Raw genomic sequence first — 17517 nt, forward strand, 5'->3', positions numbered from 1 at the left:
TGTCTTTCATTTTGTTTATGTGGTGTATCACGTTTATTGATTTGCGAATATTAAACCATCCTTGCATCCCTGGGATGAATCCCACTTGATCGTGGTGTATGATCTTTCTAATGTGTTGCTGGATCCGGTTTGCCAATATTTTGTTGAGGATTTTAGCATCTATGTTCATCAGCGATATTGGTCTGTAGTTTTCTTTCTTTGTTGTGTCTTGACCTGGTTTTGGAATTAGGGTTATACTGGCTTCATAGAACGAGTTTGGGAGTCTTCCCTCTTCTTGTATCTTTTGGAATAGTCTGAGGAGGATAGGAGTTAGTTCTTTCCTAAATGTTTTGTAGAATTCACTTGTGAAGCCATCTGGTCCTGGGCTTTTGTGTGCTGGGAGTTTTTTGATTACTGCTTCAATTTCGCTAGCTGTTATTGGTCTATTCAGACTTTCTGCTTCTTCTTGGTTCAGTTTGGGCAGACTATAGTTTTCCAGGAATCTGTCCATTTCTTCTAGGTTGTCAAATTTCTTGCCATACAGTTGTTCATAATAATTTCTTATAATTCTTTGTATTTCTGTGGTATCAGTTGTGATTTCTCCTCTTTCATTTCTGATTTTATTTATTTGGGTTCTCTCTCTTTTTTTCTTGATGAGCCTGGCTAAAGGCTTGTCAATTTTGTTTATCTTTTCAAAGAACCAGCTCCTACTCTTGTTGATCTTTTGAATTGTTTCTTTAGACTCTATGTCATTTAATTCTGCTCTGATCTTGATGATTTCCTTCCTTCTACTTGATCTGGGTTTTGCTTGTTGTTCTTCCTCTAGTTCTTGTAGCTGTAGGGTTAAATTTTTAACTAGAGATTCTTCTAGCTTTTTTAGGTAGGCTTGTATTGCTATGAACTTTCCTCTTAAGACTGCTTTCGCTGTATCCCATAGGTTTTGGGTTGTTGTGTGTTCATTATCATTGGTTTCCAGGAACTTTTTGATTTCTTCCTTGATGTCATTGTTAACCCATTCATTATTTAATAGCATGTTATTCATTCTCCATGAGTTTGAATGTTTTTGAGTTTTTTCCTTGAGGTTGATTTCCAATTTTAAGGCATTGTGATCTGAGAAGATGCTTGATATAATTTCAATTTTCTTGAATTTATTGAGGCTTGTTTTGTGACCTATCATGTGGTCTATCTTTGAAAATGTTCCATGTGCACTTGAGAAATATGTATATTTTGCTTCTTTGGGGTGTAAACTTCTATATATATCGACTAAGTCCATTTGATCTAAAGTGTTGTTCAGTGCCTCAATATCTTTGGTGTTTCTTTGCTTTGAAGATCTGTCCATTGTTGACAATGGGGTGTTAAAGTCCCCTACAATGAGTGTGTTGCTGCCTATATCTTTCTTGGAGTCTTTCAAAATTTTCCTTACATATTTGGGTGCTCCTAAGTTGGGTGCATATATATTTATAAGGGTTATATCTTCTTGATGGATTTTTCCCTTAAGTATTATGAAATGCCCTTCTTTGTCTCTTTTTATGGACTTTGCTGTGAAATCTGTTTTGTCTGATATAAGTATTGCTACCCCGGCTTTTTTTTCATGTCCATTTGCTTGGAATACATTTTTCCATCCCTTTACTTTCAGTCTGTGTAGATCTTTTGTTCTAAGGTGGGTCTCTTGTAGACAGCATATATGTGGGTCATTCTTTCTAATCCATTCAGCTACCCTATGTCTTTTAATTGGAGCGTTTAATCCATTTACGTTTAAGGTTATTACTGATAAGTACTTATTCATTGTCATTTTCCCCCTTTGTACTCGTGTTCTTCTCTGTTTCTCTCTGTTTTTTTATCTTTTTAGAGCAGACCCTTTAGCATCTCTTGCATTGCTGGTTTGGTGGAGATGTATTCTTTTAGTCTTCCTTTGTCTGAGAAACTCCTTATTTCGCCTTCCATTTTGAATGAGAGCCTTGCTGGGTAGAGTATTCTTGGTTGTAGGCCTTTGTTTTTCATTGCTTGGAATATTTTTTGCCATTCCCTTCTTGCTTGTAGTGTTTCTGCTGAGAAATCTGAGGATAGCCTTATTGGAGCTCCCTTGTATGTTATTAGTTGTTTCCCTCTTGCTGCTTTTAGGATTCTCTCTTTGTCTTTGGATGTTGCCATTTTAATTATGATGTGTCTTGAGGTGGGCCTGTTGGGGTTCATCTTCATTGGGACCCTCTGTGCCTCCTGGATTTGCATGACTCTTTCTCTCCTCATGTGAGGGAAGTTTTCTGTCATTAGTTTTTCAAAGAGGTTTTCTATCCCTTGCTCTTCTTCTTCTCCTTCTGGAATTCCAATGATACGGATATTGTTACGTTTCATGTTGTCCTGCAGCTGTCTTAGAACCTCTTCAGTCTTGTTCAGTCTTTTTTCATTTTGTTGCATTGTCTGGGAGTTTTTGTGTACGTTGTCCTCCAGCTCGCTGATCCGATCTTCTGCTTCCTCTAGCCTGCTTTTAATTCCTTCTACTGTGTTTTTCAATTCAGAGATTGTATTCTTCATTTCCTCCTGGCTCTTATTGATAGCTTCCATGTCCTTTTTGATGCTGGTATAATTCTCAGTAAGTTCCTTATAGTTCTTCTGGAGTTCACTGTAGTTTTTCTGGAGTTCTTTGTAGTTTCCGCTGAGCTCATTTAGCTTCTCCATAATCCATGTTTTAAATTCTGTATCTGGTATGTTGCTCCCCTCTATTTCATTTAGCACTCTTTCTGGGGATTCTACCTTTCCTTTTGATGGGGGGTTGTTTCTCTGTCTCCCCATTTTTGTGATTCCTTTTGTTTGTTGGTGCTTCTTAGAATGATCAGTTCTTCCTGGGTCTGCCTCTGGTAGTGTCAGATCATGTACCAGACTGGCCCTAGGCAGCCTGTTGGAGACTTCCAGGGATCTACTGCCTTTGTCTCTCTTCTTTAGTTGTTACTATACTCAATCTGTGATCAGCCGTCAGGCTTAATGACCGTGGGTGTGGCAACTTAATTCCTGTAGGCAGGGCTTTTATTTCCCCTTAGTATGACACCACTTGGAGGGGGATGGTCTGTCTGCTGTACTGGGGCTAAGTCAGCACTGGCTCGTCCTGGGAGGGGGTTAGTGTAGCTTCCACTTACTCCTCCGCCCTCCTGGATCTCCTTCTGTGTTGTCCTTGATGATATTTCTTTAATCTGTCTGGTTGTATTTCAGCTACTTTTTGGTGGATCTTTTTCTCTGGTTAGTTGATTGAGAGTCACTCTGCCCACCTTGTCTTGAGTTCTTTTGTGAAGGTGCTGCTAAAACATAATTATACAACCCAGGCAAGAAACCCACACCCTCCAATGTCTCCCCCAAATACAATCCCACTATAGGCTGCAAATGAGCCCGTGTTAATATACTTGTGGAGATACTGGGACTCTTATTTCGTAGGAGAAACAGAAAGGAGTTGTTTTAAATGAAGGAAGGGTAATTTTTGAGCTGGAAGTTGATAGAGTATTAATATTAGCAATTGGGGTCAAGGTTATGTAAGAGAGCAATTAACACTTACACTGTCTGTTTGAAAAGGAGGGGAGGGTTGCAGTGTGGAGAGAGAAAGTGGAAGTGTATAGTATTAGGATTATATAATCGGTATATACTATATGATTAGCGTGGGAGGTAGGGTAGACACAACAGACATCCAGGTAGACAGACAGCCAGAAATTGAAAGAGAAGGCTGGGGAGGTTAGAAGGTAGGAAATAGATTGAGAGAGAATTTTTTAAGGATAAAAATACAGAGTAGAAAATAGCAAGACAGGAAGGGAGAGAGGAAAGAGAGAGAGAAAGTAGAGAAGAGAAGGGTAGGAGAGAGAACAAAAGAAGAAGGGGAGGTAGAAGAGAGGGGACTGGATTAAAATTCTTTTTTTAAATTATATGTTATAAAAAAGATTAGGAGATTAAAACATGATATAAAGTTGCAAGATAGAGAGAAAAGGTGCGTATAGAGAGAGAGGAATAGGAGATAGGAAAGCAAGAGGATTTGGGAGGAAAAGAGCTCAGAGGAGGGATGGAAATCAGGAGGAAGAGGAGATATTAGGGAGGGGAGGATTGAAATTGAAGAGTTAGCAACAGATAGGATGAAGGAGAGAAATACAAGAGGTAGGGAAGGAAGTGGGGGGGGTAGAAAAAGAGAAGGGGTAAGAATGGGAGAGTAAAGGGAGAGGGGGATAGATTAGAATTATAATTTGAATATTAAGAGATTAGAGTATAAAGTGTAATAGGGAGAGAGAGAGATTATGTATAGGGAGAGAAGGAAAATAAGGACAAGAGATGAAAGAAAAATGAATGTAGACTGAAGGGGGACAAAATACAGAAAGAAATTTAATAAAGTTGAAGGTGCGTAGCACAGAGAAAGGAGAGGGTGAGAAAGGGAGAGAACTTAAAATTATAAAATTAACTGAGAATAGGATGCAGGGGAGAATGCTAAGGGGAGAGAAGAGAGGGAAGGGGAGGGGAGAAAAGGAGTGAGAATAAGAAGGGACTGACGGTAGGGGTAGTTAGAGAGAGAGTGAGAGATAAAAGAATGAGGATTTTAACTCAATTCAACTTTTATGCACAGTCTCTGGGTATTTTTGGTTTGTTTGTTTTTTGGTTTTTCCTTGCTTCCTTCCTGAGTCTGCTCCTATTCAAAATTCTATGAGTTTCAAATCTTTTCTGGTTGGTTGGCTGGCTGTGGGAGGGTTCTGCTTGATTCTGGGGTTGCTAGTCTTTTTTTTCGTGGGCCTAGCGCCGCTCTGCTGTGAGCTGCGTTCAGTTGTCCCCTCCTGGGGCAGCCTCAGCCCTCCTCAGGCTTGTCCAGCTACTCCTTCCCCCTGTTGGTCCAGCCTGTGCCTGCCAGCACTCCCCGCCCTGCCTCCGGTCCTGTCTCTATTCCCAGGCTACAGCTTCTGCTCTCTTCCCTGTCTATATGCCTGCGCACCCTACCTCTCTCCCTGTCTCAAGATCGTCCTTTTGTTCTGCAGGACTCTGGCACAGTCGGTCAAAGTGCCGGGCCCAGTGGCCCTTTCCTGCCCAGGGCCTCTCCCCTAGTCTGGAGCTTTGCAGTGGCTTTCCCGCGTGGGCTCTTCTCCCTGCCCCCAAACTTTCTCTATTCCGAGCTACCGCTTCCGCTGGCTTCCCTATCGGCCTGCGCGCTCTATCTTTCTTCCCGCCACAGCACCGTCCCTTTGTTCTGTGGGACTCTAGTGTGGTCGGTCAGCGCAGCACTCTCCTTCCCCGGAGCTCTCTGCCGGTCTGGAGCTCCGCAGCAGCCCTTCCCTGCGGGCCCTTCTCCTTGCCCTAAAACCGTCTCCCCTCCAGAACCTCCGCCTCCGCTCTCTTCCCTACTTACACACCCTGCACGTCCTATTTCTCTCTTAGCCCCAAACCTGCCTTTTGTTCTGTGGGATTCTAGCGCGACTAAAGAGCAAACACTGATTTCAAGAACACAGTTCTCCCGGGTCCGGAGTTCCGTGGCAGATTTTCTGTGCGGCCCGTCTCCTAGCCCCAAAACTGCTCCTTTGTTCTGTAGGGCCCTAGCGCGGGTGCTGGGCGCGCCCGGGATGCCGAGCTTTCCGTCGGAGGTTGCAGCTGAGGATGTTTCTCTCTAGACTCAGGTCACACAATTTCTCCCAGTCCTGGTTGTTCACTATTCTCTCCCTCCTCTGGCTTTTTCGGCCAAATCCTCTCCCTAACTCCCTACCAGAATTCACTCCCGGCTAGTGAGCTCTCCGGCTTGATACTGCAAACGCACGGAGTCTCAGAATGACTCAGCCTGCCGTTTGTGATAAACCCCTCCACCCCCCTCCACGCTGCTCCCACGATCTCCTCCCCGTTCACGTTATCAGATATTCCCACTCACTCAGTCATTCCTCCCCGAGTTTGTTCCTCCTGGATTGTCTCCTTAACAGGAGCGAGCTGAGAACGCTGCTCCTACTCCGCGGCCATCTTCTAACCCCTAAGTAATTCTTCTTAAACATTTCTAGTTTGTAGGATATTTCCATTGGTAATTTATAAGTATATATAAATGTATAAACAGAGAATTGGTTTTTAAGAAACAAATATAATAAAGTATTTACAATATTAGTGGGTGTTAAACCCATTTGACTAACATTAATATCACTGCAAATTTATGATGACAAAACTTAGTATGTTAACAATATCAAGCTGTTTTCTGCTAACCTACTCTCACAAAAAAATGAAGCAGTGCATTTAAAATCCACTCTACTTTTTCAGATTTCTGAGATACCATTCTACATCACTCAGTGGACTTTCCTTCTATTCTATAAAGGAAATAAATCACAAATTGAACATGTTTAATTTAGTATATCAAACCTACAACTCACTGTATCTATGACCATGTTTTCCTGTGCCCACTGGTTATAGCAGAGGAATTGTTTCTCCTATGTAAATTTTGTTTCACTTATTTTCTGTTGTCACACCTACCATTTCAATGCCTTTATAAAATCAGTCATAACATCTATCCCTTTTATCTTAATCATCGCAGTTTCTATGATGTATCTCCTATCATTTAAACCTTTTCAATTCACAGTAATATCAATAAAATATTATAAAACTATGCAAAATAAAACAAAAAGACAAATAAACAACAAAAAATATACACCACGTCTATAGACTTGACTAGACTCACCAGCTACCCTGCATCCCAGGCCATTCCTGCCCCATGAGGTTTCCCCCATTTCATTTTGACCACTTCGTACATTTCTCAATCGCGCTGTCCTTCCTTGAAAAACTTCAGTCTTACATCCAAGGCCATGATACAACAAAAAATGCATTTTCTTTGAAGTCAATGATTCTATCGATTTCAATGTATCTAATTGGCATTGTCCTAGACATAATTGTACTTGACCTGTCAGAAAAATTCTATACTATTGAATATTTTCCTCTTACATAATATATCCTCGGAGATTTTATGCTTCTATTCTTTCCTGCGTTTTCTCCTATAATTTGTCTATTCTTTCATTCTTCTAGTTGGGTGATTCAGCTTACTAATTTTTTTACATTGTTTCCAATACTCAGTTCTAGATTATTCAACTCTATGTTCTCCAGTTGGAGTTCTGACGATCTATACAGAGGCTAATTGATTTCTCAATTTATGTATTGTTGAGTTCCAGATATTTTAATTATATGCTTGCTTTCCATCCTCAGAGTGATATTCAAAGTAAAATCAAAGACAAATACCAAGCCATGAAAATTCCAGGCTCTTTATCTACTTAGAGAGAGAGTAGAAAAAACGTTCTTTAATGGAACAACCAGAAGGGTGGAGAGATGAAGCAGATGAGAAGCATGAGAAAATGGCCAAAGAAGTAAGGGAAGTGTAGAAGTCCAGTTTTGGATATAACAGGTAGAATGTTATTAGATGTCCAAGTAGAGATGTCAAAAATAGATCTGAAAATATGAGGCTGGCGCTTAATGGTGAAGATTGGCTAGAGATATAAATATGAGAGTTCTTAGGAGAAAGGTGACATTAATGTACAGAAGACTGGATAAGATCACTGTAAGAGTGAGGTATATAAAAGAAGAATAACAGCTCAGTGTCTAGGAAGCTCATATTTAGGAATTAAGAATCGGAGGAGGAATAAAAGAGTTGGAACAGGGGTAGCTAGACAACAAAAGAAAAATTTACAGAGTAAGGCAGTACTAGAAAGCAAGTCAAGAAGAGTAGGTGTTTCTTTTCAGCCATCTTTCTCATCAGAGTGAGAGGTAACTTCATGTTTCTAATGGTTCATACTTTTGAATCACTCTTGTTTATTGTCTATTTCACACCCAACATTTATTCATTCAGAAAATCTTTCCAGCTCAACAGATATTGCAACTCCACTGCTACCACTCTGCTCAATGCCATTATCAACTCCCACCTAGAAAGCTACAAGATCCTTTTTAAAGGCGCCTCTAATTTTGTCCTTGCCCTGTTTGGCCTATCCTCAATAGCCGGAATGATTCTACTTGAATGTAATTCAGATAGTGGTGTTCTGCTGAGAAGAAACTTTCAATGTTTTTTCAGCCCTCTTAGTGTGAAAAACAAAGATCAAATGAGTGTCCCAGGTGCTAGTTTATCTGCCCCTGTTGCCTCCCTTATTGCATTTCCTACTAAACTCCTCTGACTCATTCCAGTCCAGTCAAACTGGTATCTTTGGTGTCTTTGACAATGCTGACAACTCTTGCACCTCAGGAAATTTGTAGATTTTTTCATTCCTAGAACACATTTTCCCTAGATATATGAGGTTTGTCCAGAAGGTATCCAGCCATGTAATATGAAAAATAGAGACATTTATTGAAGAAGATAGAAGGGACAAGAAACATTGTCCATAGGATAATGATGTCTCAGTCCCCTTGGGACCTCACACAGTTCTCCCAATCCCCATCAGCTGCCCTATAATATTTTCCAGAATCTCATCAATGGTCTGAAATCTCTTTTCTTTGAAAGGTGAGTTTAGTTTTGGGAAAAGCCAGAAGTTGCAGGGTGCCAAGTCTGGGCTGTAGTGGGGTTCAGTCACCTGGGTGATTTGATGTTTTGTCAAAAAACTCTGCATGAGAAGTGATGCAAGAATGGGCACATTGTTGTGATGAAGCTGCTTGAAGCATGTTCTCATTGCATTCAGAGTTTTAGTCAAAAATTATTTCATTGTTGTATACCTATACAAAAGTGCAGTCATTCATAGTAATGCTACCACATTCTTTTTCTAAATATCCATGTCAGGTATTATAGAAATATATACTTGAAACCTACATAACCTTATTAACCAATGTCACCCCAATAAATTTAATTAAAAATAAATAAGTAAATAAATAGGAAATTATAATTTATTCAGTATTTTCCATGAGGAAATTTTTGTTTTTCTCTTTTGTCCATCCTTTACATGCTATTTTCTGGAGCAATGTCTGGCACATAAAAGTAATTTGTACATATTTATTGAAAGAATGATGACTATATAAATAAATGAATGACGAAAGAGGAGGTAAGAGACAGAAAGAACATTTTTAATTAACAAATACCTCTTAGAAAAATTGAAGCCTGCTTTCCTACAATTATGAAAGAAACATGTATTTTTGAAACAAATAATGTAATTTAAATTTTACTTTAAATGAACAACAGATACTCTAAATTAAAAATAAATCATAACTGGAGAACTCAGTTACCAAAAGACAGAACAACTTTCACACACTAAGACCAGATGAGTTAGGATAAGAGATTAGAACACAGAATTGTTAAAGTCTAATAGAATCATACATTGGATTAGCTGGTCCAATTATTGTACATTTGTTAATACTCACTTTCTCAAAATCTTACTCTGGGATTAATGCTTACAAAAAATAAATTATTTATATTTTTACTATGTGTATAAATTTTACCAACATTTATTGGCATTAATACAATTCTGTGGCTTGGTGTGTGTGTGTGTGTGTGTGTGTGTGTGTGTGTGTCTGTGTGTCACTTTTTATTGGAAACATATTTCAAAGTTATTTTTAGTTTGAGACCCTGAAACTTTTAGACAGAGTAAACTGTGCATGAATATTAATTGAGAACCATAAAGTGCACAATTTCTACTTTAAAACTGCAAGCAAGCTAATTCTTTTGGGTTGCCTGGTAACTAATAAGGACTATGTCAAATTGAAAGACAGGTCTGACTGAAGCAACCTTTGAATAAGTAATAGAACTGTTGTCAACTTTAGCCTTAGAGAACTGAGATAGGGACCAATTCTAAGTTTAATTGAAGGAAAGGCAATTGAAATGTCTTTTGTGTTTTTTAGTGGATTCTCCACTGTTTGCTCTTAAACCTTTTTCCCTCAGCAACAATTTATCATTAATGTATAGATTTGAAAGCAAATTCTGAAGACATCATTCATAATCTGTTGAAATTAAATAGAATAGCCTAAAGCATTTGAGAAGCATGACAAGTTATTTTTTATTCATTAACCATTTGTGCATTTATTGATAAATTTATATTCATATAATGTATTGCTTTCTTAGAGGAATTTATGTCCACCAAGAATGATTACTACTCTGATGAAAGATTTGACATAAATATGCATTAAGATGAGAATTGTATTACAATGAGTCTTCAGTATATGTACAACAAAACATTGGGAAAGATCTTTAGTTTTACTGAAAATTTATAGCATGCTGTTGAACACATACTTACAGATTTTGATCTCTTTCTGTTTTAATTCCAGCAGGAAAGAAGTCAAGAAAGCTCAAGAATCAAAGGTAAGAAATGATTGCTTTAAGTTTATGGTCTCATAAATTCATGTAAGCATAAGAGAAGAAATATAAAAGTTTTGATGCTAGTTAGAAAATGTAATTAAAATTTGAAAAAACAGTGAGAATTAGTCTTCAATGTGATTTTTAACACATTGTGAGTCCTTTGGGGAAACTAAGACAATTTTCTGTGTGTTCCTTGAATTGTTCTCATGGAATTTCTTTACCAAGCATTGTCCATAGGAGTTGGTGTTCTGTCACTCTATGACTTAGCAGATGAACTTTTACATATATACCTAATGGAAAACCAATTATTTAGTCACTCTTGTCTCATTTTATTGTCTATAAAAAAGCAAAATATATCTATTTCTATATTAAATGTAGTGATACCCTTTAATGTGGCATATTTAACTCTAGTCAGACATAAGGAGACTTTTCCCCATAAAGACATTGTTAAATTTTGAAGTTTGCTTATTGAGATGGCAATTGATTCCAGGTAGATTGTAACCTTACCAAACTGTGCTCTTTGTCAGCAAACTAAAATATGGCTTCTTACTTTATATATGAAATTATTATACTTATTTATCCTCAAAACACTAATATTAACTCAACGTTTTATGCATTTGTGTTGCAAAAGGGAATTTCTACTTCAAGATGAGCTGGATGATGTGCATTTAAATGCTCTAAGCATTGTAGGCATACTGAGTGCACATCTTTCTTCTCACGAAAGGTCCTAGTGTTTCAGGTTAATCTTAAATCATATTTATAATTCTATTATAGTTGAAATAAGTTTAGTGTAGCTTTCTTCAAGATGCTTTATTGCCTTGAAGTACATAAATCGTACCATCTAAAGTAGTACAAATTATTTTCCAACTGCTAAGAACATGTTTTCTTTTATTATGTAATAAAATTTTCAAGATGATGCTTATCACTGCTTTCACTGTTACTGACAGGCACATGGTTCAGAACTGTCACACAATGGCTTCTAGACTACTTAATTCTAAATAAGTCAGAGGTGCATAGTTACCTCAGGACCTTGTGCTTAGTTCTACTTAGAAGAACTCTACATTTTTGACTATTTATGGGAATCATCTTGAAATGTTATCTTACCAAAAATTATAGATAACCCTTTCAGGGTGTTTTTAAATGTCAGTATTAAGAGAAGACATTTTTGAGCCATAGGTAAATGACAACAATTCTGAAAATCAAATATTGCACCTTACTTGGTAACTAATTATTGACATGTGAGCTATGTCTTCCTGTGATATTAGTAACCAATTCTCAGCTAGGAATTCTCTGGATGCATTGGTCATCTTATTTGCCAGATTTTGTTTACTACATTATTAGGCATGCATGTAGAGGAAGTCTTTAATCTTCAAATTTTCAGCTTTCTCTGCCTATTTGTGTTTATGACAACAATCTCAACCTCATGTTACCAGTGACCTGAGGTGATATTAACACACACAAAAAAAATGCTCCAATGAAAAAATTGATCCCTCTTCTCTGCACATAGCAATATATATGGAAGTGTTTGGAAGCTTGCAGTTCTATTATCTAATTGATTATTTGACATTCACATGTTCTTATTCTCATATTATTTTGAAATACCATAAAATCTATATTCTATATATTCTAAAGTTATATTTACATGAAATTCACCTGACAAAATATATTTTGGTTCAATTGTCAATATATTTTTTGGATTCTCAATTGATTTTTGTGTTTAAATTGCCCACTGTTGAATGAGTTAAAGCCTAAAGTTTAAGTACACTCTTTTGAGATTTATAGTAGTTTGACATCCTTTATAAAGTTGCACTGAAGATGATAGCAGGGAAATGAAGACACTCCTACAGCTTTGAAAGAAGGATCAACTATTCAGGAAGTCATATTTTACACTGTTCCTCAGTGATATTACAGATATGTTGAAACAGAGTACGTTAGTTTTTTAAATCCATTGAGAATTTTATAAATATTATTAGGAAATAATTTTCTTTAAAGAATAATTCTAATATAAGGTGCAGAACAAATTAGTAATTCTTTCCAATATTTCTAAGGGGAGTGTTTTAATTTGTGATTGGTTTATTCATTTGTATTTAAGAGCATTTCTCTAGAGTCCTCAGTGATGAAACAGTAACAGTTTTTGAGGAAATAGCTTAAAAATTTTGTCAACTTAGTCAATGGAATACTATGTAGCAGAAAGAAAGAAGGAACTCCTGCCATTTGCAACAGCATAGATGGAACCAGAGAGAATTATGCTTAGTGAAATAAGCCAGGCAAAGAAAGAAAAATACCATATGATATCACCTAATACAGGAAACTAAAGAACAACACAAACAAAGGAACTAAATAGAACGAAGAGCAGAATAGCAGTCAATATGGGGGAGGGGAGAGGAAGAGAAGGGGGATAAGTAAGGGAAGGGTTTAGTCAAAGAACGTGTATAAAAGACTCATGGACATGGACAACGGGGAGGGATATGATTGCAGGAGAGGGGGTGGGTTGGGTGGGAGAGAGGAATTGGGGGAAAAGGGGACAACTGTAATTGAAAAACCAAAAAAAAAAAAAAAAAAAAAAAAAGAAGTGATAAAAATACATTCCCTTTTCATTACTAGTTATATTTTGGGAAAGTATCTAATAGTTAAGGGATACTAAAGCCTACAATTAGTTTCCTAATGGTCACTACATGTTATATTAACACTATCTTTTGTTAAATACCTAACAGATGTAAGACACTGTGCTGAGCTTTTCACATGAAATGTATGCTATTTCATTATAATACGCAAACACACATTATTAAGTAAGATTTAGCATTCATGAATTTCAGCATTTTGAAAAACCACATCCAAAGTAAATAATTCAGATCAATATTACCATGTTGTTCTATTATTAATTGGTCATATTTTATTTAACCAATTACTGGTTGTGCATTAGGTAAATTTAACATACTATTATTAGCAAAGCTTTTTACATTTTCATTGATAGATATACACAGAAATTTATATAATATTATTATGTATTATTTTTCTTTAATATTTACAAATATCTTTTTTACTGCTAATTTATATAAATACTGCTCAGTGCTTTTTAACTTTAAGAGAAATATATATAATAAGCAGCATATATAATAATCAGGGTGTATGGTTGATCTGCAGCAGCTTGTTCACTAAATACTTGTAATATTGGATAAGTGCCTTAAACCCCCCAAAAGTATTTTTAATGATAAATATTAGCATAATGTGCCCTGTAGTATTAATATCCTTTTCATATATGAAATCCCAATGTTTATCATTCTGTAAGGATCTTGGACAATGCTATTATTATAAACAATTATCCTTCAAAACTATAATTCTTAATAGGTTCTACATGGCAAATATTATGTCATATACATTTGTATATATGAAAAAGGGAAAGTGCACAATTTTTCTCCCTATGGTACATCCATTATTATATATATTGAACAATAAAGTAAAATATTATGTTAAGGTCATGCTTAATCAAATTACAAGTGTGTGTTTGGGATAATAAATGCTATTAAAGAACTATGGAGCCTGCAGTCTTTATACACACACACACACACACACACACACATGCGAGCACATACATGTTCATACACACTGTTTTCTATTAATTTTTATACAGCCATTTGTTCAGATTCCCCTTTATTTCCTACATCACCAGACTGGACACTGAGAGCACTGAAAATGATCTAATACATACAGGGACATATGTATTAATATTAGGCCAAAAGGGGGCACTACTGTGTGGTTGGAATCCTAAACTCCTGTCTTGGGTTGCCTGATTATTCAAAGCACTTTTCACTAGAATAATCTCACAGAGCTCCTGAAATTATCTCACTTCTTCAAGGTCAAGCAGCTAGTTCCTACAGTGAGTGGATAGAAACGGACCTTCATATTCTTATTTCTAAAAGCCATTGGATACATTACATTAACAAATGAAAATAAAATGTAATACTAAAAGATGGTAATTTGTAAATATGAGCCCTCTAGGAGACTCTTTTTCTAATTATTTCATGTCTCTATGTTTAGGAAATAAAATATATTCTTGCCATTACATGAAATGGATATTCTTACCATTATATGAAATTCAGAGTCACTATATTTTCAATGGATTATAATGTGATACATTATGAATGTTAAGTTCTTTGGTATTGAATTTAGAAAGCTATTGCTGGGACAAAGAATTGTCTATAGGATTTATGGAAAATGTGGGTTTTGTCTATCATATTTAGTAATTATAATCCTTGTGAAGTTCAAATATCTAAAATACAAAAAAATTCACTTCTAGAAAATGTCAACCAAAGGATTGATAGTTTTGTTTGTTTGCTTTTGGTGAACAATTATTCTGAATAAACCCCAGACAAGTATACTTACTAATGGCAGATTTGTAATAATTCTTTAAAAATAATTAAATGTTGTAAAAGAATGTGAGAGAACATAACTGTTTTATATACATTTTACACCATAACAATTACATCACAAGGGAACAATTCTATTTTTGCTCTAGTTGTTGGATTAAAAATACAATTTGAAAATTAAATGAGGGCAAGATGTATTCCATGAGTGATTATTGATTACCTTGAAGAAGAAAGTTGCCAGTGCTGTGTATGTACAACTTAATAATATATGACTCACTAACAACTCTTCAATTACTAAAATGAGTGTCTCAGATATTTCAACCCATTTTACTATACACATAACTTAACAATATGAATATAAGATAACTGTTGAGTAACAAATCAATTAAACATGTAATTCTTAATTATTATGAACATATTGTCAGACTTTTATGACATCTGTTTCATTTATGATCTTTTACTCTTAAAATATGGCCACAGTTCTTTACGCAAGTAATGATTTGTGCATTTTTGTGGTAATGTGAGTGAATTTTTGATAAATAATATTTAAAAGCAAAATTTGAAAGTACTGAATATAATAATACTTGCATAGTAAATGTTACCTTGACATATTTTTAAACATATAATAATTTATATTATAATGTATGTCTCCATAAAAGAAAAGTAAATTATTAAAAATATATTTACTGGCCATAACCTAAAGATGCCTCCAAATGCCTTCCTCAAAACTTTAAGGTAGTATAGGTTTTATTGAATGTATTATAAATAACTTTACTCTGAGAGTTAAGATAATGTTCATTCTTCATTCTTTAAAAATCATTATTTAAACAGCTTAGTACAATTTTAGATGATCCTGACACATGTTCTCATTCCAGAGGAAAAGGAAGAAAAAACATCTTTCTCTACCAAATGCTGCTATTATCATCAACCAAGAGAAATTTCAAAAAGTGTCTGATGGTGTTTTTCTTTTATGCCAAGAAGGGCTCAATATATATAATGCCAACCACATCACCATTCTCCCCCTTTTTATACATATTCTCTAGTTTTCCAAAGGGTACCAATAAATCATTTCATCCAGTGGGTCATTTACATGGGTGGCAAAAGTAGAATTACAGTGATTCATAAGAGAAAAATATATGAAGGTTATAATTATTACAGTAGCTTTAACTCTGTGTTTTGCATACTCACAACTATAAACTTGCTTTTGCCCACCCCTGTATTTTGGTTTCTGGGTGAGTTGCAAGCTCACTTTGCCCACCAGGGGCAAGGCTAACCACATGAAGTCAAGAGATAATAGTTTTAGTGACTTGGGGAAAACAATCCAGATTAACTGCATTTATTTTTTCTCTGAATAAATAATGATTTAATGCTCCATGTAATATCAAATGAATATTGTTTATTGACTTTTCTTTACACAATTCAATAGTTTTTTACCAGCACACTAACAGCTCAACATTGATGTTCTCTTCAATCACCCATACAGAATATCTTTATTCTAGACTTTTAACAGAGCTAAACGATTTCTCAAATAAGTTTTTTAAAAAATTTCACAAACTGTCTTCTGAAACAGTTGAATATCATGTTTCAAAAAATGTCAAGTACTACTAACCAAAATGTGTTTGATGACTTCATTTATTCAGCTTGACAAAATAATTTCATTCGCAATGGTTAGCCTTTTTGAAAGAGCAGTTCTTGAAATGCTCATATGAAAATTACATTTTTTGACAGAAGTCTCTGTTTTATCTGCCAGTGAGAAATTATATGGTCTATCACTTTTCCCTTTTTGTCTCCCCGGGCACTTTCAATATAAAATTTGACTACATTAAAAAAAAGTATATTTAGTTGGGTTTTTAAAATAATTATTTCTGTCTTCTTATCCAAGTTCTTAAATTAACTTGTAATGTAATAGTATTTAAGTTTTTTGTAGTTGTTTGAAATTTTTGAAGTATGAAGGATATAAAATTTATATAAAAAGCATTTGTAACTATGTAAGTAGTACTTATTTAGTAACTTCTCTTAGGCAGATTAGATGTACATCTGTTTGTCTAACTGTGATGGATTACTTAACTTGGAGTTTTATCTGTTATTCCAAAGACAAAATAATTTTACTTTTAAATTATTGTAAGATGCATTCCATAATTTAACTCATTGCATAGGTAATGTTTTTTTTAACTATGTAGATGATAAAAAGTAAATATTTTTACTGGAAAAAAATTAAATCATTGTGTCTTAAATTATTGGTGCATGAAAACCTTGTCCACTGGACACTGGAAATTAAGACAAAAAGTCTGGTCACATATGGACTATGATATTGCAAAATTTCTGTATAAGTCTCTAGTGGTGCTAACCTTTGCTTCATTAAGCATGCCCATTGTATTTGACTGAGGGTCTCTTTTCTGCCATTAACTCCCTTTCAGGAGACAGCTAGCTAGTCTCGTTCAAAGCACTAGAGTTTTAGAAACACATTCTGAGAAGCACTGGTTTATATAATACTTTTCAACATATATCACAAGTGTCAATTCAGCATACCTAGGCTCAATTATTTATCTCCACATAAGGACTCAATTTCATTTTCTCACCTGTAATATGAATATAATATAACACAAAATGCTGTTTTAAGGATTAAATGAGGTAAAGTACATGACACTTTTGAGTGGAATGAGAACTCTTGCTTTAAGTGAGTTCTCATGTCAATATGTTTTGAAATACCTGCAATTGTTTTTAATATACCCATAGTATAAACATTTATGAAAAAATAAGATTAAACTTCATGAAATGTTTGTATTAAAGATCAAGACATGTTAATTTTATTTTGCACCATTTCTTTGTGTTATCTAGGTTAATTCCATGCTATTATCTAAACTTGGAGACATCTGACCTATTAATATTAAATAAGCTCTAAGTATCCTCTCATATTTATTCTTAGACTGTCATTTT

The 17517-nt window shown here is 35.3% G+C and overlaps 1 protein-coding gene across 1 annotated transcript in view; it reads left to right on the forward strand.

Annotated features, from left to right (window-relative positions):
* The window catches only part of FSTL5 (follistatin like 5), a 494569-nt gene that overhangs the window by 50440 nt on the left and 426612 nt on the right, over positions 1-17517 (forward strand). Inside the window, exon 2 of the mRNA XM_090288197.1 lies at positions 10183-10216. Within this exon, the coding sequence (XP_090144323.1) occupies positions 10183-10216 (34 nt within the window). The remainder of the gene's footprint in view (positions 1-10182; positions 10217-17517) is intronic.

This window comes from Furipterus horrens, unplaced genomic scaffold, assembly GCF_987537825.1.
Source record: "Furipterus horrens unplaced genomic scaffold, mFurHor1.1.pri manual_scaffold_10, whole genome shotgun sequence".
NCBI lineage: Eukaryota > Metazoa > Chordata > Mammalia > Chiroptera > Furipteridae > Furipterus > Furipterus horrens.